This window comes from Pantherophis guttatus, chromosome 5 (assembly GCF_059756535.1).
Source record: "Pantherophis guttatus breed Tessera chromosome 5, ASM5975653v1, whole genome shotgun sequence".
Taxonomy (NCBI): Eukaryota; Metazoa; Chordata; class Lepidosauria; order Squamata; family Colubridae; genus Pantherophis; species Pantherophis guttatus.
The window spans coordinates 4,315,183-4,343,123 of record NC_142067.1 but is presented as its reverse complement, the minus strand read 5'-3'; the positions used below and the strand labels follow the sequence as shown (position 1 = coordinate 4,343,123).

The 27,941-nt window shown below is 48.7% G+C and overlaps 1 protein-coding gene across 2 annotated transcripts in view; it reads left to right on the top strand.

The window, feature by feature from the left end:
• Nucleotides 1-27,941, top strand: part of EMSY (EMSY transcriptional repressor, BRCA2 interacting) — a 54,576-nt gene that overhangs the window by 208 nt on the left and 26,427 nt on the right. Inside the window, exons 2-10 of one of the 2 annotated variants that reach the window (XM_060685560.2) lie at nt 11,510-11,618; nt 14,288-14,387; nt 14,557-14,631; nt 17,102-17,283; nt 18,443-18,595; nt 20,144-20,406; nt 23,255-23,552; nt 25,724-25,939; nt 27,329-27,478. In XM_060685560.2, the coding sequence (XP_060541543.2) occupies nt 11,549-11,618; nt 14,288-14,387; nt 14,557-14,631; nt 17,102-17,283; nt 18,443-18,595; nt 20,144-20,406; nt 23,255-23,552; nt 25,724-25,939; nt 27,329-27,478 (1,507 nt within the window). In that variant the 5' untranslated portion in view covers nt 11,510-11,548. The remainder of the gene's footprint in view (nt 1-11,509; nt 11,619-14,287; nt 14,388-14,556; nt 14,632-17,101; nt 17,284-18,442; nt 18,596-20,143; nt 20,407-23,254; nt 23,553-25,723; nt 25,940-27,328; nt 27,479-27,941) is intronic. The other variant, XM_060685561.2, reaches the window with a different exon arrangement.

Below are 27,941 nucleotides of genomic sequence, written 5' to 3'. Positions count from 1 at the left end.
GAGGACTGCAAAGCCCATCATCCCCAGCCGGGGAAGGTGGGGGGGGATGCCTCTCCCTCAGCCTCGCCGCCGCCCTCATTCCCAGCAGGCGCAGCTCCACACACGCACTCTGCTCACATCCTGAGGAGGGTTGACCACCGGCCCCATCATCCCCGGCCGCCGCGACTCCCTCGCCAACCCTGCGCCGTCCCGTCCCCCCACCCAACCACCCATCATCCCCTGCCTCTGGCTGGGGGATCCGCCCGAGGGGAGGAAGGAGTGGGGGAGGGGGGAATTCCATGGAAAGTGTGTGTTTATATATGGGGGGGGGAGAAAGGAGGGATGGGTGACTACAACTCCCATCCTCCACAGCCAGCTGGGTACAGGGGTGGGGAGGGGGTGACTACAACTCCCATCCTCCACAGCCAGCTGGGTACGAGGGGGTTGGGAGGGAGGGAGAGAGGGGTGACTACAACTCCCATCCTCCACAGCCAGCTGGGTACGAGGGGGTTGGGAGGGAGGGGTGACTACAACTCTCATTCTCCACGGCCAGCTGGGTAAGGGGTGGTTGGGAGGGAGGGGGCGACAACAACTCCCATCCTCCACAGCCAGCTGGGTAGGGGGTGGTTGGGAGGGAGGGAGGGGTGGCTACAACTCCCATTCTCCACAGCCAGCTGGGTAGGGGGTGGTTGGGAGGGAGGGGGCGACAACAACCCCCATCCTCCACAGCCAGCTGAGTATGGGGGTTGGGGAGCGGGTGACTACAACTCCCATCCTCCAAAGCCAGTTGGGTATGGGGTTTGAGGGGGAGGGAGGGGGTGACTACAACTCCCATCCTCCACAGCCAGCTGGGTACGGGGTTGAGGGGAGGGAGGGGGTGACTAGAACTCCCATCCTCCACAGCCAACTGGGTAGGGGGGGAAATGGGAGGGAGGGAGTGACTACAACTCCCATCCTCCACAGCCAGCTGGGTACGGGGTTGAGGGGAGGGAGGGGGTGACTAGAACTCCCATCCTCCACAGCCAACTGGGTAGGGGGGGAAATGGGAGGGAGGGAGTGACTACAACTCCCATCCTCCACAGCCAGCTGGGTACGGGGTGTGTGTATGGTGCTGCCTGGATGGGAGGGGGGTCAGAGATGAATAACTTGGGGGGGGTTGTCCTCCTTTGGATGAGATTTGGGGGTGTTTTAATGGAAAAAAATAGGGAAGGTGGGTGTCTTTCTCTCCCCCCTTTTGGGGGGGGTCTTCACTTCCCCCCCTTGATTTCTGCAGGGCCTTGATTGGTTTCCTCCCCCCCTTTTGGAGGGGGGGTTGCATCTCTTCCTCTAGTCTCCACTTCCCCCCTTTTTTTCCTTCTAGTCTTCCCTCCCTTTTTTTTTTGCATCTCTTCCTCTAATTTTCCCTTCCCCGCTTTTGTCCATCTAAATTCCCCTTCCCCCCTTTTTTGTGTTTACATCTCTGGTTTCCCCTTCCCCCTTTTATCCCATTGGTTTCCCCTTCCTCCCTTTTCCTTTGAATTTGCTCTCCCTCCCCCTTTTTTTGCACCTCTCCCTCTTGTTTTCCTTCCACCCCCCTTTTTTCCCCTTCTGCTTTCACTTTCTCCCCTTTTTGGAATCTCTTCCTCTAATTTCCTCTTCCCCCATTTTTCCACTTTCTCCTTCCTCCCTTTTTTCCTTCCAATTTCTCCTTCCAATTTCTCCTTCCTTCCCTTTTTCCTTCCAGTTTCCCCTTCCTCCTCTTCTCCTTCCAGTTTCACTTCCCCCTTCTTTCCTTCCAGTTTCCCGTTCCCTCTTTTTCCCTCCAGTTTCTCCTTCCTTTCCTTTTCCTTTCCAATTTCTCCTTCCCTCTTTTTTCCTTTCCAATTTCCCCTTCTTTCTTTTATTCCTTCCAGTTTCCCCTTCCTCCCTTTTATCCCTCCAGCTTCCCCTTCCCCTTTTTTTCCTTTTCTAGTTTCCCCTTCCCCTTATTTTTAGGTGGGTAGAAGCCATTTCTCGCCTTTCCTCCCCCCTGGAGTTTCTTCCCTGCCCCCCTCTTTTTCCCCCATTGTCTTTTCCATCTTTTTGGGGGTCTTAGCTTTTGTTTGGGGGTGGTGGGATAGGCCCATCTCTTCGGTAGCATCCTTGGCCTTACTTACTTCTTACTCATAGCTGAGGATCCAGAGAGACTTTGGGGGTTGTGGAAGGACCAGGGGGTGACATGATAGCATCTTCCAAAATTTGAGGGGTTGCCCCCCCAAAAAGAGCAGGGGGTCAACCTATTCTCCAAAGCACCTGAAGGCCGGACAAGAAGTAACGGATGGAAACTAATTAAGGAGAGAAGCAATCTAGAAGTCGGGAATTTCCTGACATTGAGAACAAATGGATCGGTGGAACTACTTGCCACTAGAAGTTGTGGGTGCTCCAACGCTGGAGGTTTTGAAGAAGAGATTGGGCAACCGTTCGTCTGACATGGTATAGGGTCTCCTGTTTGAGCAGGGGGTTGGACTAGAAGACCTCCGAGGTCCCTTCCAACTCTCTGTTTATCTTTCATTATTTCCCTTGTTAAGAGTGTTTTGAATAATGATGGATTGAGTTAGCCGTATATTATTGGTTTCCTTGCATTTACTTAATGTTTTACCCTCTTTGTAGGCTTTTTTTAAAGGTTTTTTTTATCTATATACCTAATATATTTTATGGGTATTGTTTAGCTTTTAAATTATTGTTGCATTTCCGCTCTTCTTAGTGCTGGTCTGTGATTGTAAGTAAAAGATTCGATTGGATTTGAGAAGGTTTGAAAGCTTGAGTCCTCCTCAAATCAATGTGGTTTTTGGGTTTTAATAGGGATTGATGCAAACAAATTCCACCTTGATCTTGTTCTTTACAATTGCCCGTTGTCTTGTAATGCCCTACGTTGGGTGTATGTGCCCCTAAATCTTGCCACGTCTAGCCTAGGGGCAAATTCAACCTCCCCAGATGTCTTCTAGGGAGCTGGATCAGGAAGCTGTGGTTGATGTGTCCTTGGATGACCCGGCTCTGTGGGTGCAGGCACAGCTTCTTTGTGTGTAATTGCCAGTTGCTAAGCCTTTGCGCTGTGGGTCCCTCCACTGTGACTTTCCCTCCCTGCCTCCTGTCTGTCTGTCTGTCCATCTGTCTGTGTGTATTTTAGGAGAACCTCAACTGCTCATCTGGACCATCCGAAGCTTTTTAAGGTCCACTGTCTGTTGACTGATCCTAAGTTTGGCCCCGGTCTGCCTACTTATTCATTGGAAGAGTTGTGTGTCTGATGGGTATTGAATTTCCTGCCTAAGCAGGGGGTTGGACTAGAAGACCTCCAAGGTCCCTTCCAACTCTTCTATTCTGTTCTGTTCTGTTCTGTTCTGTTCTGTTCTGTTCTGTTCTACTCTACTCTACTCTACTCTACTCTACTCTACTCATTCTGTATTCCCTTCCCTTCCCTTCCCTATCTACTATTCTATTCTATTCTATTCTATTCTATTCTATTCTATTCTATTCTATTCTATTCTATTCTATTCTATTCTATTCTATTCTATTCTATTCATTCTGTATTCTCTTCCTTTCCCTTCCCTTCCCTTCCCTTCCCTTCCCTTCCCTTCCCTTCCCTTCCCTTCCCTATCTCTATTCTATTCTATTCTATTCTATTCTATTCTATTCTATTCTATTCTATTCTATTCTATTCTATTCTATTCTATTCTATTCTATTCTATTCTATTCATTCTGTATTCTCTTCCCTTCCCTTCCCTTCCCTTCCCTTCCCTTCCCTTCCCTTCCCTTCCCTTCCCTATCTCTATTCTATTCTATTCTATTCTATTCTATTCTATTCTATTCTATTCTATTCTATTCTATTCTATTCTTATTCCTACTCCTACTCCTACTCCTACTCCTACTCCTACTCCTACTCCTACTCCTACTCCTACTCTTATTGTATTCCTATTCTATTAATATAAGGTCTACTTTTGACCTCCTAGGACCTAAGAGTTCTGAATGAGGATTTAGGAGATTCCCAAAGGATTCTGGGAATGAAATTGCCAGATAAACCAGGATTTGTCTATTGTCTATTGTAGTTACCCATTGGAGCAGGACTGTGTGTGATGGATATTCAATCCAACCACAGGCGACCTTACAGATGTTGATGAGAATTTAGGGGATTCCCAAAGGATTTTGCGAACGAAACTGCCAAGGAAACCCGAATTCATCCGTGTTGGTTGACTGATCATAATTTTAGCCAAGTGGTGTCTAAGTTACCCATTGGAGCAGGAGTGTTGTGTGATGGGTATTGAATGTAACCTCGGGTGATCTAATAGATCTTGATGAGAATTTAGGGGATTTCCAAAGGATTCTGGGAACGAAATTGCCAGATAAATCAACATTTGTCTATTGACCGATTATAATTTTGGCCAAGTTGTATCTAGTAATCCATTGGGGTTGTGTGTTGTGTGTTGAATATTGAATGTAACTTCGGGTGACATTCTAAGAGGGGTACAAGTAATCCTCGACTTACAACCACGAGCGAGCCCAACATTTCTGTTGCTAAGTGAGGCATTTGTTGAGCTTTTGCCCCCTCGTTTTACGACCTTTCTTGCCACGGTTGTTCAGTGAATCACTGCCGTTTGTAAGTCAGTCACACGGTCATTGAGTGAATCCCTCTGCGTCTCCGATCTCAGGACGCTGCCACGGTCCTAAAGTATGAACCCGTTGCCAAGCATCTCAATTTTGATTGCATGACCACAGGGAGGCTACCAAGGTCGTAAGGGCGAAAAGAGATCCTAAATCGCCTTTTTTCCGGTACTGTTGTAATAGTGGATGGTCGCTAAATGAACTGTTGTAAGTCGAGGACTACGTGCGGTTGATTTTTAGGGGGTTCCCAAAAGAATTTTGGAACGAAATCGCCAAATCAACCAGAATTTGTGCAAAGGGCCCGCGGAGGACACAGAATAAAGAGATTCCCAGGTTTTGTGAACCAACATTTGCTTGCCTTTTGTGAGACATATACACACACACACAGAGGGGCTCCCCTTCCACACCTTCAGCTAGGTGTGTGCAAAACGTAGCACTTGGATATAGTTTCTGGGACATGCAGGAAGGTGCTCGAATACACGGATCCAGCTATTCCCAGGGCGGTCCAGTAATTTAAATGGATTTTCCAGAACAGGAAGTTTGTGGTTTATTGTTGAATGACAGTCACACCACCCCCCGGAAGTGCTGGATTGACATTCCTTCTCTGGAGCATGTGCTTGCGTTTGCTGAAGCTCAACCTCTAAGGAAGGCATTTATTTATTTATTCATTTATTTATTCTTTTTGCAAATAACTTGCTACTGAAATGATTACCATATTTTTCGTTCCATAAGACACAATTTTTTGTTTCCCAAAAAGTGGGTGGAAAAGTCTGTGTGTCTTATGGAGCGAATATTGCCGAAACCCCGCCCACCCACTGGCCCCCACCCTTCCGCCATTTTCTGCCTCTGCGTGTCCCCTTTTGGCCTCTGCGCATCCCATATTCGGCCTTGTGCATCCCGTTTTTGGCCTCCGCGCATCTCGTTTTCGGCCTCCGCAAGCCCCGTTTTCAGCCTCCACACACGCAGTTTTTGGCCTCCGTGCGTCTCGTTTTCACCCTCCGCGTGCCCCATTTTTGGCCTCTGTGCGTCCCGTTTTTGGCCTCCGCGCATCTCGTTTTCGGCCTCCGCAAGCCCCGTTTTTGGCCTCCATGCATCTCATTTTCAATCTCCGCGTCCCCCATTTTTGGCCTCAGCGCGTCCCGTTTTTGGCCTCACATGCCCTGTTTTTGGCCTTCGCATGCTCCGTTTTCGGCCTCCACGCACGCAGTTTTTGGCCTCCGTGCGTCTCGTTTTCAACCTCCGCGTGCCCCATTTTTGGCCTCTGTGTCCCGTTTTTGGCCTCCGCATGTTCCGTTTTCGGCCTCCACGCATGCAGTTTTTGGCCTCCGTGCGTCTCGTTTTCAACCTCCGCGTTTCCCATTTTTGGCCTCAGCGCGTCCTGTTTTTGGCCTCACATGCCCTGTTTTTGGCCTTCGCATGCTCCGTTTTCGGCCTCCACGCATGCAGTTTTTGGCCTCTGTGCGTCTCGTTTTCAACCTCCGCGTTCCCCATTTTTGGCCTCAGCGCGTCCTGTTTTTGGCCTCACATGCCCTGTTTTTGGCCTTCGCATGCTCCGTTTTCGGCCTCCACGCACGCAGTTTTTGGCCTCCGTGCGTCTCGTTTTCAACCTCCGCGTGCCCCATTTTTGGCCTCTGTGTGTCCCATTTTTGGTCTCCGCGCATCTCGTTTTTGGCCTCCGCAAGCCCCGTTTTCGGCCTCCATGCACACAGTTTTTGGCCTCCCTGTGTCTCGTTTTCAACCTCCGCGTGCCCCATTTTTGGCCTCTGGGCGTCCCGTTTTTGGCCTCACGTGCCCTGTTTTTGGCCTTTGCATGCTCCGTTTTTGGCCTCAGCACGTCCCACTTCCAGCCTCTACACGTGCAGTTTTTGGCCCTCCGTGCGTCTTGTTTTCAGCCTCTGCGTGCCCCATTTTCAGTCTCTGCGAAGGAGGCTGAAAACGGGACGTGCGGAGGCGAGAAAATGGGACGCGCGGAGGCCAAAAAAATGGGAGCACGTCTTATGATCAGGTGCGTCTTATGGAGCGAAAAATACGGCTCCGTGATACACGGAAGACCATACTGCGAGATTCAGATTGATTTACATTTCTAGCCAGCGGCAAAATTCTAGCAAAACCCGCTTAACAAATGTCTCGCTTAACAACAGAAATGTTGGGCTCAATTGTCAGAAGTCAAGGACAGACACCCACCTCGTTGCTATAGTTATGAATCGGAGGAGAAAACAGCTGTAAAGCTGACATTTCCTTCTTTGCTTGGAAAGGTTTTTGGCCTCTTCGCCACCTTCCACGTGTGGAGAATAACCGGACGAGGTGTATCTTGCCGTTCTGGGGATGGCAGCCCATTGCCTAAAACAACACCACAACTTTTTGTGTGTGCGTGGGTGAAGAAGTGCTCTTGGAACCGTTCCAGGTTTCCAAGCTCTTTCATTTCCGGCAATTACCGTGTTCGCCGCGTGCCAGTTTCTCTCCTTATATATCCATGCCCTCTGGGCTTTGTGTGTGCAAATTTTGCGATTGCCCTGCCTCTTGTAGGACACAACCCGGCTTGAGTCACACTTTTGGGCTCTCCGGAGGTGTGGCTGGGTGCCTTTTGGCGTTGGGAGGGGCGGAATTGAAAAAAGTAATAATTTTTCTTTCTCATAAACATAATGTACTCTTAAATGTACAGTCTCTTATCCGTTGTTAATCATACATATTCTGTTTTAACTTTCATATTAGTTCATTCTTCATCCTAAAAAATTTGAGTATGCTAGGGGTTGCCCTTCTACCATTCCGTCTCCCTTATTTTACAACAATCCTTTTTCTCGTTCTCCTCTCTTTCCCTTCCCTCCCTTCTTCTGTCCCCTTCTACTTTCTTCTTTCCTTCTCTCCTTCCCCTTCCTTTCCCCCACTCCTCCCTTCTTTCCTCCCTTTCTAACCTTCTTTCCTAGTCTTCTTTCTCCTCCCTTTCTTCCTCTCCTTTTCTCTTTCTTCTGTTCCTCTCTTCTCCCCTGAGAGGGGCGGAATTGACAAGTTTGCAGTCGTTGAGGTAAATTTGCACCAGCAGCCTTTTTTTTTTAACGTCAGAGAATTTTCATCGCCAGGTTATAAAAAGGAAGCGTCTTAATATTAAAAATGTGCAGGTAGTTTTAAGGATGTAGGTCGGTCCCCAAGCTGCTTTTTTCCAAAGGGCAAGCGGGCTTTGCCTTTCCTGGAAGACGTTTCGCTTCTCCTCCAAGAAGCTTCCCCAGTTCTTCACTTCAGAACCAGAAGAAGCTCCTCGGATTGAGAAGCGAGACGTCTTCAAAGGAAAAAAAAAAAATCCGCCGAAGAAAGTCCACTTGCCTTTTTGGAAAAAAACACTTTTGGGACAGCGGTGGGTTTCTTTTTTTTCTTCCCCAAAATGTTTTTTTATTTTTATTTCTCATAAGCATATTTGAGTGTACAATCTTTTATCCATCATTTTCCATTCATTTTATCTTTTAATTTTCATTTTTAGTTGTTTGGGGCTGCTCTTTTACCAATTTACTCTCCTTTATTTTGCCACAACCTTTCCTCTTCTCCTCCCCTTCTCTTCCTTCCTCCATCCTACTTCCTTCGTTCTTCCTTTCCTTCTCTTTCCTACTTCTCCTTCCTATCCCCCACTCCTCTCTTCTTCCTCCCTTTCTAACCCTCTCTCCTACTCCTCTTTCCCCTTCCTTTTCTTCCTCTCCTTTTCCCTCTCTTCTATCTCTCCCTCTCCTTTCCTCTCTTTTTCCTTCCTCTCTCTCTCTCTACTCCTTTCCCTCTCTCTTGTTGTTTCCCTTTTCAATTCAATCTAGAATGGTATTCGAGAAACCTCGACTATCTATTTGTATCCATCTTCATTTCAGTTTCTTATTTGTTTAGTAATTACATCTGTTCCATCATTTGTGTACACTTTTATAGTAATCTCACTTTTTCCCTTTCTCCCCCCGTTTTCCCTTTACCTAGGCATCGTCTGGGTTTCTATTCTAATTATTTTTTCTCTTTTTCATCTTTTCCCTTTCTATTTCATCTCCAGACCTTTATTCATATTTCTTTTCTAACCAATCATAAAATTTTCCCCATGTCTTCATGTCTTGAAGTACATCGACTCCGCTTTATCTTTTATTCTCAGTGTTAGTCTGTTCATTTCTGCACATTCTAAAATTTTCTTTATAATTTCTCTTTCCAACGGGATTTTATCTGACAGCAGTGGGTTTTACATATTTTTCCCACAGGTTCGCCCCGCCCAGGCGCATTCGCGCATGTGCCCGGCCCTCCGCTTATAAGACGAAGCGCTTATTTCAGGGTTCAAAAAAATATAAGACAGGGTCTTATTTTCGGGGAAACACGGTAGTCCTCGATTTACGACTGGAGTGGAGCCCGACATTAAGTGAGACATCGGTTAAGTGAGTTTTGCCCCCATTTTACGGCTTTTCTCACCACAGTTGTTAAGAGAATCGATGCGGTTGATAAGTGAGTCGCCCGGTTGTTAAGTGAATCGGGCTTCCCCACTGATTTTGCTTGTCAAGAAGGTCGCAAAAGGGGATCAGGTGCCCCCACCCACCACCCCGGGGACGCTGCAACGGTCATAAGTATGAAGTTTGATCTCTCAAGATACGTTTATAAGTGATCCTCCATTTTACAAGCTTAATGGAGGCCAGAATGTTGGCTGTGGAATTCTGGGAGTTGAAGTCCGCAGATGTTCAAATCGCCAAGGTGGAAAATCACTTGCTTTAATAGCCACGCCCAACTGGCTCTCTGGGTATGCCCAGGCCCTTCTAAATCGCATGAAGTATTAGTATTACTTTATAAAGCCTTAGTAAGACCACACTTGGAATCCTGCATCCAGTTTTGGCCACCATAATATTAAAAAAAAAAATGTTGAGATTCTGGAAAGAGTGCAGAGAAGAGCAGGGTGGATTTGATTTAAATCGAGTTGATTTAAATCACATTTTAAATAATGATTTAAATCACATTTTAAATCATGATTTAAATCACTAGTAAAAAGGCTTGATTTAAATCAACTCGGTTTAAATCATAATTTTTAAAGAGCAACTGTCATCTCTGCTACTCCTTTGACCCACTGTTGACTCACCGATAGTCCCAGTGTTGCAGAATATACAGCCTCCTGCTACATAACTAAGCTCCATTTCATGCTGAATAAACTAAATTATTTATGTATCTTAAATAGAAAACTATCTTACGATCGATTTTTACCCCAAAAGTTTTTTATTAAAATAAATTCGATAAAAATAAAAAAAATCTGATTTAAATAAAAAAAATCTGATTTTTTTGATTTTTTTTTAAAAAATCTGATTTTTATCCACCCTGGAGAAGAGCAACAAAGAGGATTAAGGGACTGGAGGCTAAAACATATGAAGAACGGTTGCAGGAACTGGGTATGTCTAGTTTAAGGAAAAGAAGGACCAGAGGAGACAGGGTAGCAGTCTTCCACTATCTCAGGGGCTGCCACAAAGAAGAGGGAGTCAAGCTATTCTCCAAAGCACCTGAAGGCAGGACAAGAAGCAATGGGTGGAAACTAATCAAGGAGAGAAGCAACTTAGAACTAAGGAGAAATTTCCTCACAGTGGGAACAATTAATCCAGTGAAACGACTTGCCACTAGAAGTTGCTCCATCACTGGAGGTTTTTAAGAAGAGATTGGCCAATCGTTTGTCTGAAATGGTATCGGGCAGTGATGGCTAACCTTTTTGCCATCGCGTGCCAGGAGGGGGGGCTCAAGGGGGGTTGCATGTGCCCATACCCATAATTCTATGCGCCCTGCACATGCGCGCACAAACCTCCTCCCCTCCGCTCGCCCCGCTTTTGGTACCCAATGGCCCGGTAGGCCTGTTTTTCTCTCTCACCTGGCTCCAGAGTCTTTCTAGCAGTCTGGGGAGGGTGAAAACAGCCTTCCCTATTCTCCCGGAGATCCTCCAGAGGCCAGAAAGAACTCATTTGCCAACTTCCGGTTGGACAGGAAGGCCCGATTTTTGCTGTCCCCAGCCTCCAGAGCCTCCCTAGGAGTCTGGGGAGGGCAAAAACAGCCTTCCCCACCCCCCTGGTGGTCCTCTGGAGGCTGAAAACGGCCCGTTTGCCAACTTCTGAAGGCTGGGGACAGCAAAAAACAGGCCTTGCCCCCGCCCAGACCCTCCGGAGGCAGGAAACAGGCTGTTTCCCTACTTCTGGTGGGCCCAGAAGGCCTGAAGATTGGCTGGCGCGCGCATGCGCACTGGAGCTGAACTTGTGTGCCCACTGATAGGGTGGCACGCATGCCATAGGTTCGCCATCACGGGTATAGGGTTTCTTGCCTGAGTAGGCGGTTGGACTAGAAGATCTCCAAGGTCCCTTCCCACTCTTTTCCTGGTCGTTGTTTTTTGGAAGGTCTCGTTCTGCCTCCAGAGGGGGTAACAGGGACCCAGAATTGTTGGTGGGCACAGCATGGCAGATCAAAAGATTGCGCAGGAAGCAGGGTGGATAAAAATCAATGCTTTTTTTTAAAAAAAAATCAAAAAAATCAATTTTTTTTTATTTAAATCGGATTTTTTTTATTTAAATTGGATTTTTTGATTTAAATCAGATTTTTTTGATTTTTATTGAATTTATTTTAATAAAAAACTTTTGGGGTAAAAATCTATCGTAAGATAGTTTTCTATTTAAGATACATAAATAATTGAGTTTATTCAGCATGAAATGGAGCTGAGTTATGTAGCATGAGGCTGTATATTCTGCAACACTGGGACTATCGGTGAGTCAACAGCGGGTCAAAGGAGTAGCAGAGATGACAGTTGCTCTTTAAAAATTATGATTTAAATCGAGTTGATTTAAATCAAGCCTTTTTACCAGTGATTTAAATCATGATTTAAATCGACTCGATTTAAATAAAATCCACCCTGGCAGGAAGTCATTCTCCCCTAACGCGCTCTGTGTCTTCGCAGGGAGGCTGAGCTCTGCAGGAGCCGACTGACGGAGGAACGATGCCGGTGGTGTGGCCAACACTTCTGGACCTCAGCAGGGATGAATGCAAAAGGGTCCTCCGGAAATTGGGTAAGTGCAGCCTGGAAGGGAAGGACAAGATCCTAGACCTCAAGGTGGAAAGTACTTTGTGTTTCCCCGAAAATAAGACCCTGTCTTATATTTTTTTAGAACCCCGAAATAAGCGCTTGGCCTTATTTTCGGGGAAGTCTTTATTATTTTGGGGCGCAAGACGGGGCTCCTCTTGCCGTCTTAGCTGATTTCCAGCTCTGCGTTTAAATATTTTCGGGGGAGGGCTTATTTTTTGGGGGGGGTAGGCTTATTTTAGCGCCTGCGCTCAAAAGCCCGATTAGGTTTATTATCAAGGGAGGTCTTATTTTCGGGGAAACAGGGTAGGTACAAAGTAGGTCGGAAGTAACCAGAGATGGGCATCACATAATTAAACAACCAGTTCGCCCATCACCGAAAATGTGCGCACCTGCCTTCCGTACATGCGTGCTGCCTTCCACGCATGTAATTTGCTCACGCATGCAGTTTGCACGCATACACACGGCTTAAAAAACATGACTAAATAGGACGGCATAGAGCCGGGAAATGTGGGTGAGCCTACCCGCAGGTCGCAACTACCGGTTCGCCCGAATTGGTCCGAACATCCCACCACTGGAAGTAACCCATGCTAAAGCACCAAGAGGAAGGGGGGGGGGAGTATAGGAGATCTTATTGGTCAGGGCTTCGAGGGACACACACACACCCGGGGTGAAATGTAAAATTTGTTACTACCGGTTCTGTGGGCGTGGCTTGGTGGTGGGGGTAATGTGACTGGGTGGGCGTGGCCAACTTTTTTTTTTTTTTTAAACTTTTCAAAGCATTTTTTCTAATGCTTTGAAAAGCCTCTGCCGATCAGGCAACTCAGCTGGGATCGTCAGAGACTTTTCAAAGCATTTTTTTTACCACCTCTTCGGCCAGGAGGTTGCAGAAAAAAATGCTTTGAAAAGCCTCTGACGATCCCAGCTGAGCCGCGCGATCATCAGAGGCTTTTTTTTTTTAACTTTTAAAAGCATTTTTTCGTCGGAAGAGGTTGTAGAAAAAATGCATTTAAAAGTAAAAAAAAAAAGCCTCTGGTGATCACGCGGCTCAGCTGGGCATAGGGGGGGGCGCAGGGATTTTTGCTACCAGTTCTCCAAACCACCTGCCGCCATCGCTACCGGATCGAGTGATCCGGTCCGAACCGGTAGCATTTCATCCCTGCACCACCTCCCCCCCCCAAATCTATCCTAAAATTTCAATGTGTCAAATGATCCGTCTCTGATTCCAGCGATTTTTTTGCAATTCCAAATGGGGATTTCTTCGTTTATCATATTAAGAATCGCCCATCTCTCTTATAGAAGGACTCTTGGGTGGTGTACAGTAAAGAGGGGTGTATCAGGAGGGGAAGGCGGAATCTGCTGTCAATCTAGCAGCCCCCTCCAGAGTAGAACTACCCCATTGGTTGCCTGATCAATGTTCTGACCCAGTTCCCCAAATACGACAAACCCTCTGAAGCGAACTCAAAAGATTCCTTTAATTAGGAGCGCCAGCAGCCCCGGCAAAAAGTTTCTCAGCGCAGGTTGACAAGTCCGTCCGTCTGAGAGATGAATAGTTGTCTGTCACATCTATTCATCTCCGCCCTTTGCCTTTTATCCCCAGAGCTAGGGTGGAGTTTCCCTGGCAGTGGTGGCTCTTCTGTCCCAAGGACCGGCCCATAGATTTCCACTGCTCTCCTCTCCTCTACCTTCTGCAAATCAGGCACTGGACCCAGCTGTTCCTCCTCCTCCTCATCAGCCGCCTCCAGACCTGGGGGCTGTTGACTCTCCATCTGACGGCTGACGGATGGCCCAGGCTCCGCCTCTCTCTCTCTCTCTCTCTCTGACAGCTCCATTCCCTCTTCCCCCTCAGAGCTCCCTGATTGCCCTGATGCTGACTCTGATTCCCACGCCTCCTCCTCTTCCTCCTCTGATTCGGTTGCTGGACAGGGCCCGCGGCCAACAGGCCACAACAATCAATTTGCAGAAACAGGTTGTTAGGCTGTAATGGAGGGATAGGAGGTTGGGGGCAGATTTTACCCTGGAGACGTTCCAGTGGGCGTGCGTTGCAGCATTGAAGGCTCTTTTGGGTCCCGCCAGTCAAAGTTCTCTGACTGATGGGATCTGCGGTAGACACGCCCCCCCTCCCTTTCTCTAATGGCGAGGAACAATTGAAGTCTGAATCCTGCACTTTTGCAGAAAGCCTTGGTAGTACAGTGGTCTAAGGCACCCTGTTATTAAGCTGGTTATTAAGACCAGCTGCCTGCAATTACTGCAGGTTCGAATCTCACCAAGGCTCAAGGTTGACTCAGCCTTCCATCCTTTCTAAGGTAGGTAAATTGAGGACCCAGTTTGTGGGGGCAATAAGCTGACTTTGTATAAATATACAAAAGTATGAAGGCTATTGCTTAACGCATTGTAAGCCGCCCTGAGTCTCCGGAGAAGGGCGGCATATAAGTCAAATTAAAAAAAAAAAAAAGCCAGAATACCTTGACTTAGTTGGTCTCTCTCATTTTCCCCTTGGCCAGAAATATTTCCAAGATCTTTCCTGGTGGTATTCTTAAAGGGAGAGGTGGCAAGACGTCCAATTGCAACCCTTAATCGTTTTCCTGCAACTTCCTGTGAATCTCATCCTCTCTTTACTTCCTCTTTGCCCTGTTTCTCCCCCCCCCCTTTTAGAACTGGAAGCCTACGCCGGAGTGATCAGTGCCTTGAGGGCCCAGGGAGATCTGACCAAGGAGAAGCGGGACCTTCTGGGGGAACTTTCCAGAGTGCTGAGGTAAATCCTGGTTAGCCTGGATCGGGTGGTTTTTTTTCTCCTGGTGAGATTCGAACTGCCAAATTGCAGGCAGGCGGCAGTCACCTTAATTAGCCTGCAGTACTGCACTCTAACCACTGCGCCACCTCGGCTCTTAAAAGTTAAATTTAATCCATGTCTTTTTCAACAGCATTTCAACGGAAAGACACCGGGCGGAAGTTCGGAGGGCAGTCAACGATGAACGCCTGACAACCATCGCACATAAGTAAGATGGCGGCCTTAACGAATATTTTCTAAACAGATCTCACACAGGCAACATTTCCGAGTGCCTCTTTTGCCTTTAGGGCCCCGGGTCCAGTACATGGTTGACACTAGTACTTTCTTTCTTTCTTTCATTCAATTTTTTACCCTGCCTCAATCCAACAGACCTCTTAAGCCCTTACAAATATGGTCAAACGAAAGATAAGCAGAAAGGCTAAATGTTCTGTCCCTGTTCCACTCACGCACCCCCACAGACGGCCCGGAGTTAATAAGCCACACGACAAAATTCTTTGAAAATAAAGCTGGCAGCAACCCAGTAGCTAGCTGCCAATTCAGACTTTACTCACACAAAACAAAGATTAGACTGCCAGCATTCCGATAAAATAGGCAGAGTTTTCAACAATACAAGGATTAATCCAAATGCAGTCCAATAAAGCAGGCAAAGTCCAGTAACGCAGAGATCATGGAGTATTTCTAGTTTTTGCTCGTCACAAACTGAACCTGAGTTCAGTCACAAACTGAATCACTGGACCAAACTGGTGTGGTCCAGTGACTCAGCTAATCTCTGGCACGCCTTCCCCTCTGCTGCGCACGGTTCTCCCTGCGCCTCTGCCGAGGGTCCAGCCAGCACTTATCTCCTTCGTCACTGTCCACCTGTGGCTGCGGGGATGTGCTTGGCTCTGAGCCTATCTCTTGGCCTTCGGTGTCCTCCGGAGGCATTGCGAGAGAGGAGGGTCCGGGAGAGGGAGGCCTTGCCAACTCCTCTCCCTCACTCTCAGAGTCTGCATCTGTCGATAGCCCAGGCTCAGGCAACGGAGCCACAACAATAAAATCCTAAAACCACACAAAACATTGTGAGACAGAGAGGCTTTGCGATCATTTCCCAGGGCAGCTTATTCTCAGCGTTTTTCAGAACGTGGCCAGGATAAGAGCAGATCTAACCTGAAACGAGATGGTGACAATGCCACCATTGGGAAGCAATACTTGAGTGTTGCTGCCCCCCAAAAAAGTGGGGAGCAGTAGGCTGTTCCTCTTTTGTTGTAACTGTTGGGCAGCCCTTCCAAGTAGTGGCAGCTTCAGGATAGCAATAACACATATACCATTTCATGAAGGATGCGGTGGCTCAGTGGCCAAGACGCTGAACTTGTCGATCAAAAGGTTGGCAGTTCAGTGGTTCGAATCCCTAGTGCCACGTAACGGGGTGAGCTTCCGTTCCTTGTCCCAGCTTTTGCCAGCCTAGCAGTTCGAAAGCAGGTAAAAAATGCAAGTAGAAAAAATAGGGACCACCTTTGGTGGGAAGGTAACAGTGTTCTGTGCGCCTTTGGCATTGAGTCATGCCGGGCACATGACCACGGAGACGTCTTTGGGCGGCGCTGGCTCTTCAGCTTTGAAACGGAGATGAGCACTGCCCCCTAGAGTCGGGAACGACTAGCACATACGTGCGAGGGGAACCTTTACTTTTACTTTTACCCTTTTATAGTGCTTTCCAGCCCTCTCTAAGCAGTTTTAAGAGTCAGCCTCTTTTCCCCAACAATCCGGATCCTCGTTTTACCGACCTCGGAAGGATGGAAGGCTGAGTCAACTTTGAGCCGGTCAGGATCGACCTCCTGGCAGTGGGCAGAGTCAGCCTGCAATACTGCATTTTTAACTACCGTGACCCCTGAAATGTGTGTATTTTAGCTGCCCTCTGTTTTTATAACACGGGTATTTACAGAGTAACAGAGTTGGAATGGACCTTGGAGGTCTTCTTGTCCAGGGGTCTCCAACCTTGGCAACTTTTAAGACTTGTGGACTTCAACTCCCAGAGTTCCTCAGCCAGCAAAGCTACCTTGTGGACTTCAACTCCCAGAGTTCCTCAGCCAGCAAAGCTACCTTGTGGACTTCAACTCCCAGAGTTCCTCAGCCAGCAAAGCTACCTTGTGGACTTCAACTCCCAGAGTTCTTCAGCCAGCAAAACTACCTTGTGGACTTCAACTCCCAGAGTTCCTCAGCCAGCAAAGCTACCTTGTGGACTCCAACTCCCAGAGTTCCTCAGCCAGCAAAGCTACCTTGTGGACTCCAACTCCCAGAGTTCCTCAGCCAGCAAAGCTACCTTGTGGACTTCAACTCCCAGAGTTCCTCAGCCAGCAAAGCTACCTTGTGGACTTCAACTCCCAGAGTTCCTCAGCCAGCAAAGCTGGCTGAGGAACTCTGGGAGTTGAAGTCCACAAGGTAGCTTTGCTGGCTGAGGAACTCTGGGAGTTGAAGTCCACAAGTCTTAAAAGTTGCCAAGGTTGGAGACCCCTGCTATAGTCCAACCCCCTGCTCAGGCAGGAAACCCTGTATCCTTCCAGACAATGGTTGTCCAATCTCCTCTTCAAAGCCTCCAGTGATGGAGCACCCATAACTCCTGGAGGCTAGTTGTGATTAGGGAAAGTAAGTAATCCAGGCGGAAAACAAACAGGCTGTTTCTAAAGTTGCGGATTTCCCTTCAGCATGTCCGGGCCTAACAGCTCTTCCGAGTGGTCCATCGAAGGCCGCCGACTGGTTCCTCTGATGCCCCGGTTGGTTCCACAAACAGCCTTCACCGTCACGGCCAACGCGGTGGCCAACGCAGCTCTCCAGCACAACGCGTCTCTCCCTTCCCCCGCGGAAACGGGAAGCAAAGAAGGTGAGGGTAAGCGACCTTTATCTCCTTACAACTTGGGCCTTGGGAAGAAGGGAGATACGTCTTTGGGGAGGGTCGGCAACCCTGCGGTTCTGGAGCCGCATGTGGCTCTTTCGTCCCTCTGCTGCGTCTCCGTCGCTCAAATATGCACAACCGCCAATGTGCGATACCTGCCGGCACGCGATTTATTGAGCTTTTCGACCCCCACTAGGCCAACCGTGGATAAATCCAAGAAAAGAAAAGTTTCAGAAGAAAACAGAACGTTTAATTCAACTACATATGCTAGTTTTGTGGCCGCTCAAGAAATAGTCAGGCACGGGAAGGGTTTTGTGGCTCCTGGTGTTTTCTTTTCTGTGGGAAACGGGTCCAAATGGCTCTTTGAGTGTTTAAGGTTGCCGACCCCTGACTTACGGCTACCACAAAAAATAAGTCATCAAATGAGTTGTAGACAATTAGTGAACCTGCTTAGTGACTTTCCGCTGGAATTTTGGGATCAATTAGGGTTATAAATCAGGGACTACCTGAACCCCAAAAGGAACTGATTTCGTGATTCCTTACACCACTCTCTTGGAGGAAGTCCTGGACTTACAACCACTTGTTTAGTAACCGAAGTTACAATGGCACTGAAAAATGTGACTTATGATCATTTTTCATTCTTGTTCACTTGGGAAGGGTTTTGTGGCTCCCGGTGTTTTCTTTTCTGTGGGAAACGGGTCCAAATGGCTCTTTGAGTGTTTAAGGTTGCCGACTCCTGGTCTATGGGTGTTCTCTGCCATCCATGTCACGGTCATCCCAATCGTGGTGTCTCTTTCAGGAGACAATTGGACTTTCTTTTGTTTTTCCCTGAAGACGTTTCGCTTCTCGTCCAAGAAGCTTCTTCAGTTCTGACTCTCCTCCATCACTTCGTTAGAACTGAAGAAACCTCTTAGACAAGAAGCGGAAACGTCTTCAAGGAAAAACAAAGGAAGTCCAGTTGCCTCTTGAAAAAGCAGGACCGGAAGAGAGATAGTTTTCACATTCGGAACGAGCAAGCCTTGAATTGGGGTTTAGCACACTTTGAAGGCAGGGGGATGCTCTTGTGTGAGTCGGTGGGGCCGAAAAATGATTCAAGAAAGCAGAATTTATTTAGAAAACCCAACTAAAACTTGTATTTTGATTTCCTCTTCAGTCGTGGTTTGTTACTCCTACACAACTACCACCTCTACGCCGACATCCACTCCCGTACCGAGCGGTAGCGTTGCAACGGTTAAGTCCCCCAGACCTGCCAGCCCAGCTTCCAACGTCGTTGTTCTCCCAAGTGGAAGTGCTGTTTACGTTAAAAGTAAGTGCCAAAATGGAAGATCTGGGCTTGAAAGAGTTTCGAGATGATGATTACATGTTGGTTATGACCGCGAAGCAGATTGCTTGAATCCTGGTGCAGTTTCGAGTGGTAAATTCAAGTAGCTGGTAATCTTGGAAAAAATCGTTTCAAGGTGGCAGGTTAGAACGTTTTGATTGCACAGGTAGATAGATAGTCCTTGTTTAGCGACCACAATTAGAAGTGGCCAACTTGGTCGCTAAGTGTACAATGACAGGGCCCGGAGTACCCTTATAATTTTACTTCAGCTTTCTGTTTCCTTCCCTCCCCCACCCTTTGGAATGCATACTCCAGTGCTGGGATAATGAGCAAGAAGGGAATTGATGTTTACATCCCTTGGAGAGGAAGGGATTATAAGAGAGTAAGCAGGAACACAGTGGTGAATACAGGTAGTCCTTGATTTACAACAGTTCATTTAGTGACCCTGTGAAGTTACAACGGCCCTGGAAAAAGTGACGTGACCACTTTCCACACTTAATGACCATTGCAGCGTCCCCATGTGATCAAAATTCAGATGCTTGGCAACTGACTCACATTTATGACGGTTGCAATGTCCCGGGATCATGTAATCACCTTTTGTGACCTTTGGATAAGCAAAGCCAGATTTGTTTTAACAGCTGTGTTACTTACTTAACAACTACAGTGTTTCACTTAACAACTCTGGCAAGAAAGGTTGTAAAACGGGGCACAGCCCACTTTACAAATGTCTCGGCAGTAGAAACGCTGGGCTCGATTGTGGTCCTAAGCGAGCACTATCTGTACCCATTGAAAGGGATGTAACCACACTATCTGTTTGTGTAGTGTGCTGGCTGGGAGCCTAGAGCTGTTTAGGAAGTCAACATAATCCAAAAATGTGATACTGATTAAAGTCTTGTCAGTTACAGACAGCAGCTTAGAGTTGGCTAATTAAAATGTAAGGCTCAGCTTGTTAACTTGTGATTGGCACCTATTGTGGAAGTCCTGGGAAGCCAATAAAATCCAATGATATAACTGATTAAAGTCTTGTCAGTTACAGGCAGCAGCTTAGAGCTGGCTAATTAAAATGGTTTTCTCTGGTTTTCTTTCTATATTCACTTTAAGAATTTTCTGTATTAAGATATGAATCGTACCCCAATATTTCTTTGCTTTATCACACGTCCACCCTAGATGATAAAAAGCCCCTTCTTTACGTTTACATTTCCAACGTTCATTTGAAATACCTTGATACATTCTTGACAACTTATCTGGAGTTAAATACCAACGATACATCATCTTACAGAAATTGTCTTTTAAATTACGGATTTGTGTTAATTTTAAGCCTTGATTCCACATATTCTCCCACGCTGTTCAAGCGTTACATCGTATCCAAAGTTCCTTGCCCACCGAATCATACAATGGTTTTTACTTGTTCCTTTTCCGGATTTAAATTCAATAGCACTTTATAGATTTCAGACGTTCATCGCTAAACGCGCAGTAAAATTTCAGATTCATTCGACGGAACGAGAACCCCAAAATCTGTGCTCTTCGTTGCAGGCGTGAGTTGTTCGGATGAGGACGAGAAACCCCGCAAGAGGCGGCGTACCAACTCTTCCAGCTCCTCCCCGGTGCTCCTGAAAGAGGTCCCCAAAGCCATCCCGCCGGTCACCAAGACCATCACGGTGCCCGTGGGGGGCAGCCCCAAGATGAGCAGCATCATGCAGAGCATCGCCAACTCCCTGCCGCCCCACATGTCCCCCGTGAAGATCACCTTCACCAAGCCCTCCTCCACTCAAACCACCAACACCAACACCCAGAAGGTCCGAGGTGGCATCGGGCTGGTTTGGGGGAAAGCTGCTCCTATTCTACCAAAAGGGTTTGGGCAGGGGTCGGCAATCCGCAGCTCTGGAGCCGCATGTGGCTCTTTCATCCCTCTGCTGCGGCTCCCTGTCGCCAGTCCGTACCACGATTTTGAGAGTAACTTCCGGTTTTTTGGGGGGGAGGAGCACGGATCACCAGGAGGAGATTCTATGGCAAGAGGCGGGTTTTCCAGTCGGCTCCACAATTGATAGGGCTTTCGGTTAGGACAGGTAGAGGAAAAAGGACGCCGCGCTAGGAGATGGGGGAAATGGACTTCCGGTCGGCTCGAGAATTGAACGGGGTGTGACTGGTTAGGACCTTTGTGGCTCTGAGTGTTTAAGGTTGCCGATCCCTGGGTTTGGGTTAAAGCAGGGGTCCCCAACCCCCGGGCTGTGCACCGGCAACGGGCCGCGGCATGCCAAAAACCAGGCCGTGGACACAAGCAAAGCCCCATCCGCGGGATGCAGGCAGCATGCAAAACCACGCCACATCCGGTCCACGGAAAAAAACTTCTCTCCACGGAACCTGTCCCTGGTGTCCAAAAGGTTGGGGGGGCCACTGATCTAGAACCCTCCAGTACACGCTGTATATCGACGGCACACTGATCAAAAATGAAAGATCACCCAGCTTCACAAGCAGCGAGCCATAAACTCATGCATACCCGTCTGTACACTATGGCAATTTTACGACCTCTGGCCTTCATGCTGGCTCAGGAATTCTGGGAGTTGAAGTCCACAGGTCCTCAAGTTGCCATGGTGGCCCACTTCTGCTATACAGGTAGTCCTCGACTTACGACCGCAATGGAGCCCACAATTTTCCATTGCTAAGCAAGACAGTTGTTTTGCTCCATTTTAAAGCTTTTCTTGCCACGATTCTTGAAAAACGTCTCTCCACGGAACCAGTCCCCGGGCCCCCAAAAGGTTGGGGGAATGCTGGGTTAAAGTCTTCTGCGGGATGAGCCACCCTGGCTACAGGTAGTCCTCGACTTACGGCCACAATTGAGCCTGCCGTTCACAATTGGTGCCGCCGCCACATTCTCTACAGGCGCTTCTCGACTTAGCTCTGTTCGTTTAGTGACCGTTCGTAGTTACAGCGGCGCTGAAAAATGGGACCCGGGATCGTTTTTCACACTTCGCACAACTGTCGCAACATCCGTACGGTCGCGGGATCGAAATTCAGACGGTGGGCAGCTGTCTCACGTTTACGACGGTTGCGGTGCCCTGGGATCAATTTTTGCGACGGTTTGACAAAGCAAAGTCAACAGATAAAACCAAACCCACATAGCAACCGCGTTGCTAACTTAACAACTGCAGCAATTCACTTAACAAAGGGCACCAGAAAGGTCGTGGAATGGGGCAAAACTCGCTTAACAAACGTCTCAGTTAGCAACATAAATTTTGGGCTCAGTTGTTGTCGTACGTCGAGGACTACCTATATATTCCTGGATGGAAAACGTTCAAATTTGAATCGTATGACCATAGATCTGCAGTGGTTGTTAAGTGCATGGCCGGTGGTAAATCTCTTTTTTCACTAATTTCCAGCAGTCACTAAACGAATGGTTGTAAATCAAGGGCTACCTGTATTAGGTGAGCCGCGGTGGTGCAGTGGTTAGAATGCAGTACTGCAGGCTACGTCTGCTGATCACCGGCAACAGCAGTTTGGCAGTTCGAATATCACCAGGCTCAAAGGTTGACTCAGCCTTCCGTCCTTCCGAGGTCGGTAAAATGAGGACCCGACTTGTTGTGGGGGCAAGAGGCTGACTCTGTAAACCGCTTAGAGAGGGCTGTAAAAGCACTGTGAAGCGGTATATAAGTCTACGAACTATTGCCCTTCCTTTTCTCCTTCCCCCTTTCCTCTTGCCTTCCTCCTCTTTCCTCTTCCACTTCCTCTCTTCCTTCCTCCTTCTCCACTTCCTTTCTTTTCCCTTCATCCTATTTTCCCCCTTCCTCCTTCTCCCCTCCATTCCTTCCTTCCCTTTCCCCTTCCCCTTTATTTATTTATTTATTTATTTTATTGGTTCGATTTATATGCCGCCCTTCTCCAGAGACTCAGGGCGGCTTACAACGCGTTAAGCAATAGCCTTCATACTTTTGTATATACCTGCTTAGAGGGGCTTTCGGGGGCCGCCTAAGTGGTGTTCTTTTTTATACAAAGTCAGTTTATTGCCCCCACAATCCGGGTCCTCATTTTACCTACCTCAGAAGGATGGAAGGCTGAGTCAACCTTGAGGCTGGTGAGATTTGAACTCGCAGTAATTGCAGGCAGCTGGCAGCTAAGTGCTACTTTAACTGCGCTTTAGTCTGCTGCTTTACCAAGGCTCCCTTCCTCTTCCTTCCCCACTTCCTCCTCCTGTTGGTGTGGTGGCACAGTGGTTAGAATGCAGTACTGCAGGCCGACTCAGCCCACTGCCAGCAGTTCGATCCTGACCGATTCAAGGTTGACTCAGCCTTCCGTCCTTCCGAGGTCGGTAAAATGAGGACCCAGATTGTTGGGGGCAAGAGGCTGACTCTGTAAACCGCTTAGAGAGGGCTGTAAAAGCACTGTGAAGCTTTGTAAGTTTCATATAAGTCTCAGTGTTATAAGTCTTAAATGCTATTGCTATTCAGGTCTGCCCTGTTTGAGCACCGTCCTGGAAACCCAACAGAATAGAAGAATAGAACAGAATTTTTTATTGGCCAAGTGTGATTGGACACACAAGGAATTTGTCTTGGTGCATATATTCTCGGTGTACATAAAAGAAAAGATACGTTCAACAGGAAAACGATCATATCCTACTATTGTCCAAAGTGTCTCCTTGTTCTCTTCCAGGTAATCATCGTGACAACCTCACCCAGTTCCACGTTCGTCCCCAACATCCTCTCCAAATCCCACAACTACGCGGCCGTCACCAAACTCGTCCCGACGTCGGTGATAGCGTCCACCACCCAGAAGCAACCCGTGGTCATCACGGCTTCCCAGTCCTCCCTGGTTAACAACAGCCCCAGCCCCACCACAACTAGCCTCACCGCCGGGAGCTGTTCCACGCCTTCTTCCACGCCCAGCACCGTGGCGGTGACCACCGTGGTATCCTCCACGCCGTCCGTGGTCATGTCAACGGTGGCGCAGGGTAAGAGAGAGGCTGGCCGATTTGAGGAAGAAGGGAAAGTCCTATAGCAGTGATGGCGTCCCAGAGGTGGCACGCAGAGGCTTTTCTGCTGGCACGCGCGCCGTCGTCCCAGATTAGATCTCGGTGGCGTTTCTTCCGTGAGCTTCGGTTTCCCTGCAAACGACGAAACAGAAGGTCATGAAAGAAAAAGATCTTACCTCTTGCCGCGTTGCCGGAGTTGGGATGCCCCGCCTCCCGCTCACCAGCTGGTCTTCGGGTCCATGCTGCGCATACACGCATGTTCGTGCAGATCCGTGAATGCACACATCTGTGAATGTGCACATTTGCGTGCGCACATTGATGCACGCGCATGTTTGCGCACATGCATGTTTGCACATGCACATTCGCTCATGCGCAAGTTAGCTCATGCGCATGTTAGCGCGCTACACCTTCCAGTTTGAGCATGCGCGCATGTAGTTTGGGCACTCAGTGTCTAAAAGTTTTGCCATCACTGTCCTATAGCAGTGATGGGGAACCTAAGCCACATGTGACGGAAGCGGCACGCAGAGCCATCTCTCCAGGCACACCAGCCATCGCCTGTTGCTCTTCCGGTTTCTGGCGGCCAGCTGATCTTCGTGCGCGTGGGAGCACCGGAACCTGGAAGCTCAGGGCACGCCAGTGAACTGCTCTCCCTGTTTCTGGTCTTCCCCATGCGTTCACACGCTCCCATTTCAGGACTTGGTGCTGAAAAGGTTCGCCAACACTGTCCTATAGCTTAATGACAGAGAATAATTTTTTTAGTTTTGTTTTTGTTTTTAGTTTATTGTCATTGCACCTTGTACAACGAAATTAAATGCCATCTTCGGTGTACATTATAACTATAAAAATAAAAACACAAACATACTTCCTTTACATTCCATATAATTGAAATTGAAATTGAAAACCCAATATTGCATTAATATTGCACTATACAGTAGATATAGTTACTTCTCTGGGATAGAAGCTCTTTTTCAGCCTGTTTGTCCTTGTTTTTATTATCCTGTACCGTCTGCCAGATGGTAATAGTTCAAAAAAAGGACCTACTTGGCAAAGCCCCACGGAGAATCAAACAGAGATGCCGACTGGGAACAGAGTTAACAACGTTGCTTTCCTGCAAAGAGCCCACGTGCCTTTGTTCCTCTTTTAAGCCTTCTGGGAGGGGCCAATCATCTCCAGGCCTTACTCCCGAGTCGTCCCTTTTGCTTTAGCTGCTCTTGCCTTTTGGCAGCTCTGCGCATGCGTGAAATAGGAACAGGTTCCTCCTGTTCCTCTGCCTTTCTGCTGTCCGCCTCTGGAGGCTCCGGAGTCCGCGGATAACTCCCAGATGGCCCTGGCCCCATCTCTGCCTCCAACTCAGAGCCCTCATCCGGGCCTTCCCCAGACTCTAGGATTGGCCCATGTTCCTCCCCAACCTCCTCACTATCTGACTCCGCTGCCGAGTCAGACAGTGAGGAGGCTGGGGAGGAACATGGGCCAGTCCTGGAGTCTGGGGAAGGCTTGGACAAGGGCTCTGCGTCGGAGGCAGAGATGGGGCCAGGGCCATCTAGGAGTTATCCGCAGACTCCAGAGTCGGACATCAGAGAGGCAGAGGAACAGGAGGAGCCTGTTCGTAGTGCACGCATGCGCAGAGCTGCCAGAAGGCAAGAACAGCTAAAACAAAAGGGACGACTCGGGAGTAAGGCCTGGAGATGATTGGCCCCTCCCATAAGGCTTAAAAGAGGAGCAAAGGCACATGGGCTCTTTGCAGGAAAGCAACGTTGTTAACTCTGTTCCCAGTCGGCATCTCTGTTTGATTCTGGACTCCGTGGGGCTTTGCCAAGTCGGTGTTTGGCAGCGTGTCAAGGGAGATAAAGGTTGGTGATTATCCCAAAGGACTTTTTTGCAACGAATTGGGACTCAGCTGTGAATGAACAGAATTCACAGCTTTTGCAATAAAAGTGGTTTTTGGGACTACTCGTCTGTTTTAAGGACTCGGGAAGCCTGGGTCACAACAAGTATTCCAGGGATGGCTTTTCCTAAGGCTTTATAAAGCGGCGCTAATCCCTTCGCGTGATTTTGATCCTGTGCCCCTCTTTAAACAACCAAGGCCCGTCGTTCGCTTTCTCGGTTGCTGAAATCGAGAAAGGCACCAATCCTGCCTTCCTGTCTTCCAGGTGTGTGCACCTCAGCGATCAAGGTGGCCGCAGCCCGGCTACCGTCTCCGAAAAGCCTGGTGGGAACGCCCGGCCAGATCCTCACCCAGTTTCCCAAGCAGCAGCTGACCTCGGTTTCACCGGCCGCCCCGGCACCGTCCCAGCCAGCCGTAGCACCCCAGCAGTCTCCTCTGCCCCCCAACATTAAGCCCACCATCCAGATCAAGCAAGAATCAGGTATTGTAAAACAGGGAATGTATCGTCCCTGCGATGGGGGACGGGGGGGGGTAGAGGGAGTCCTCGACTTACAGCGACACTTGAGCTCCAAATTTCCATTGCTAAGCCAAGGCGGTTGTTAAGTGAGGGCTTTGTCCCGTCGTACGACCTTTCCTGCCAGAGTTGTTAAGGGAATCACCGCAGTTGGGAAGTTAGGAACCCGGTTGTTAAATGAATCCGGCTTCTCTCGTTTGGCTTTGCTTGTCGGAAGGTTGCAAAAGGGGATCACGTGACCCTCCCCAGGGACACTGCGACCGTCATAAGTACAGGCCAGCTGCCAAGCGCCAGAATTTTGATCGGGTGACTCTGGGGATGCTGCAACGGTCGTAAGTGTGGGAAAACGGTCAGTTGCAACTTTGAATGTTCACTAAACAAAGGGTTGTAAGTCGAGGACTATCTGTACTTTAACAGTCTATGGATGTTAACGTTTTGTCAACCTGCTCTAGGATCCTAACTGTGTTCTTAAACTTTCTCTAATTTTCTGTCCTTCCTCCCTCTCTTCCTCCCTGCTTTCCTTCCTCCTTTCATCCCTCCACCTTTCCTCCCTCACCCTCCCACCCCTCCCCTTCCTTCCTCCCTCCCTCCCTCCCTTCCTTCCTCCCTCCCTCTCTTCCTTCCTCCCTTCCTCCCTCCCTTCCTCCCTTCCTCCCTCCCTTCCTTCCTCCCTTCCTTTCTTCCTTTCTTCCTTTCTTCCTTCCTCCCTTCCTCCGTTCCTTCCTTCCTCCCTCCCTCCCTCCCTTCCTCCCTCCCTCCCTTCCTCCCTCCCTCCCTTCCTTTCTTCTTTCCTCCCTCCCTCCCTCTCTTCCTTCCTTCCTCCCTCCCTCCCTTCCTTCCTCCCTTCCTTTCTTCCTTCCTCCCTCCCTCCCTTCCTTCCTCCCTCCCTTCCTTTCTTCCTTCCTTCCTCCCTCCCTCCCTTCCTCCCTCCCTCCCTCCCTTCCTTTCTTCCTTCCTCCCTCCCTCCCTTCCTTCCTCCCTTCCTTTCTTCCTCCCTTCCTTCCTCCCTCCCTTCCTTCCTTCCTTCCTTCCTTCCTCCCTCACTCACTCACTCACTCACTCCCTTCCTCCCTCCCTCCCTCCCTCCCTCCCTTCCTTCCTTCCATTCTTCCTCTCTCCCTTCCTTCCTCCCTCCCTCCCTCCTTCTTTTCTTCCTTTCTTTCTTCCTTTCTTCCTTCCTCCCTCCCTCCCTTCCTTCCTCCCTCCCTCCCTCCCTCCCTTCCTTCCTTTCTTCCTTCCTTCCTTCCTTCCTTCCTCCCTTCCTATCTTCCTTCCTCCCTCCCTCCCTTTCTTCCTCCCTCCCTCCCTCCCTCCCTCCCTTCGCCTTGCCACTCTTGTTCACCATCTCCTCCCCAGGTGTCAAAATCATCACCCAGCAGGTGCAGCCCAGCAAAATCCTCCCCAAACCCGTCACGGCGACCCTCCCCAGCAGCAGCAATTCTCCCATCATGGTGGTGAGCAGCAACGGGACCATCATGACCACCAAGCTGGTCACGGCTCCTGCCGGTGAGTCCATCTGTCCATCCCGGCCACTTTCCATGGCAGGCGGAAGGGATGGGGGGAAACAAGCGAGCGCTCCTATCGAAGGCGGTCCCTTCCGCTGGGAGGGCATCGGGGCTGGTAGTGCCCAGCTGCCAACTCATGAACTGATCTTCACGGGGCAGAGCAAGCGATATATTTTTCTATGTCTTTATTTATTTTCGGTTATTTTCGGACCGGTTACAGGTAGTCCTTGATTTACGGGGCTGCAATTGGGACCACGGTTTCCATAGCTGAGCACGGCGGTTGTTAAAGCGAGCCGTGCCCAATTTTGCAACCTTTTTTTTTTTTTGCCATGGTTGTTAAGCGAATCATTGCCGTCGTTAAGCGAATCCAGATCATCCCATTGACTTTGCTGGTCCGAAGCCGGCTGGGAAGGTTGCGAATGGGAGATCACATGACCTTGGAATGCAGCAACTATTGTAAACTC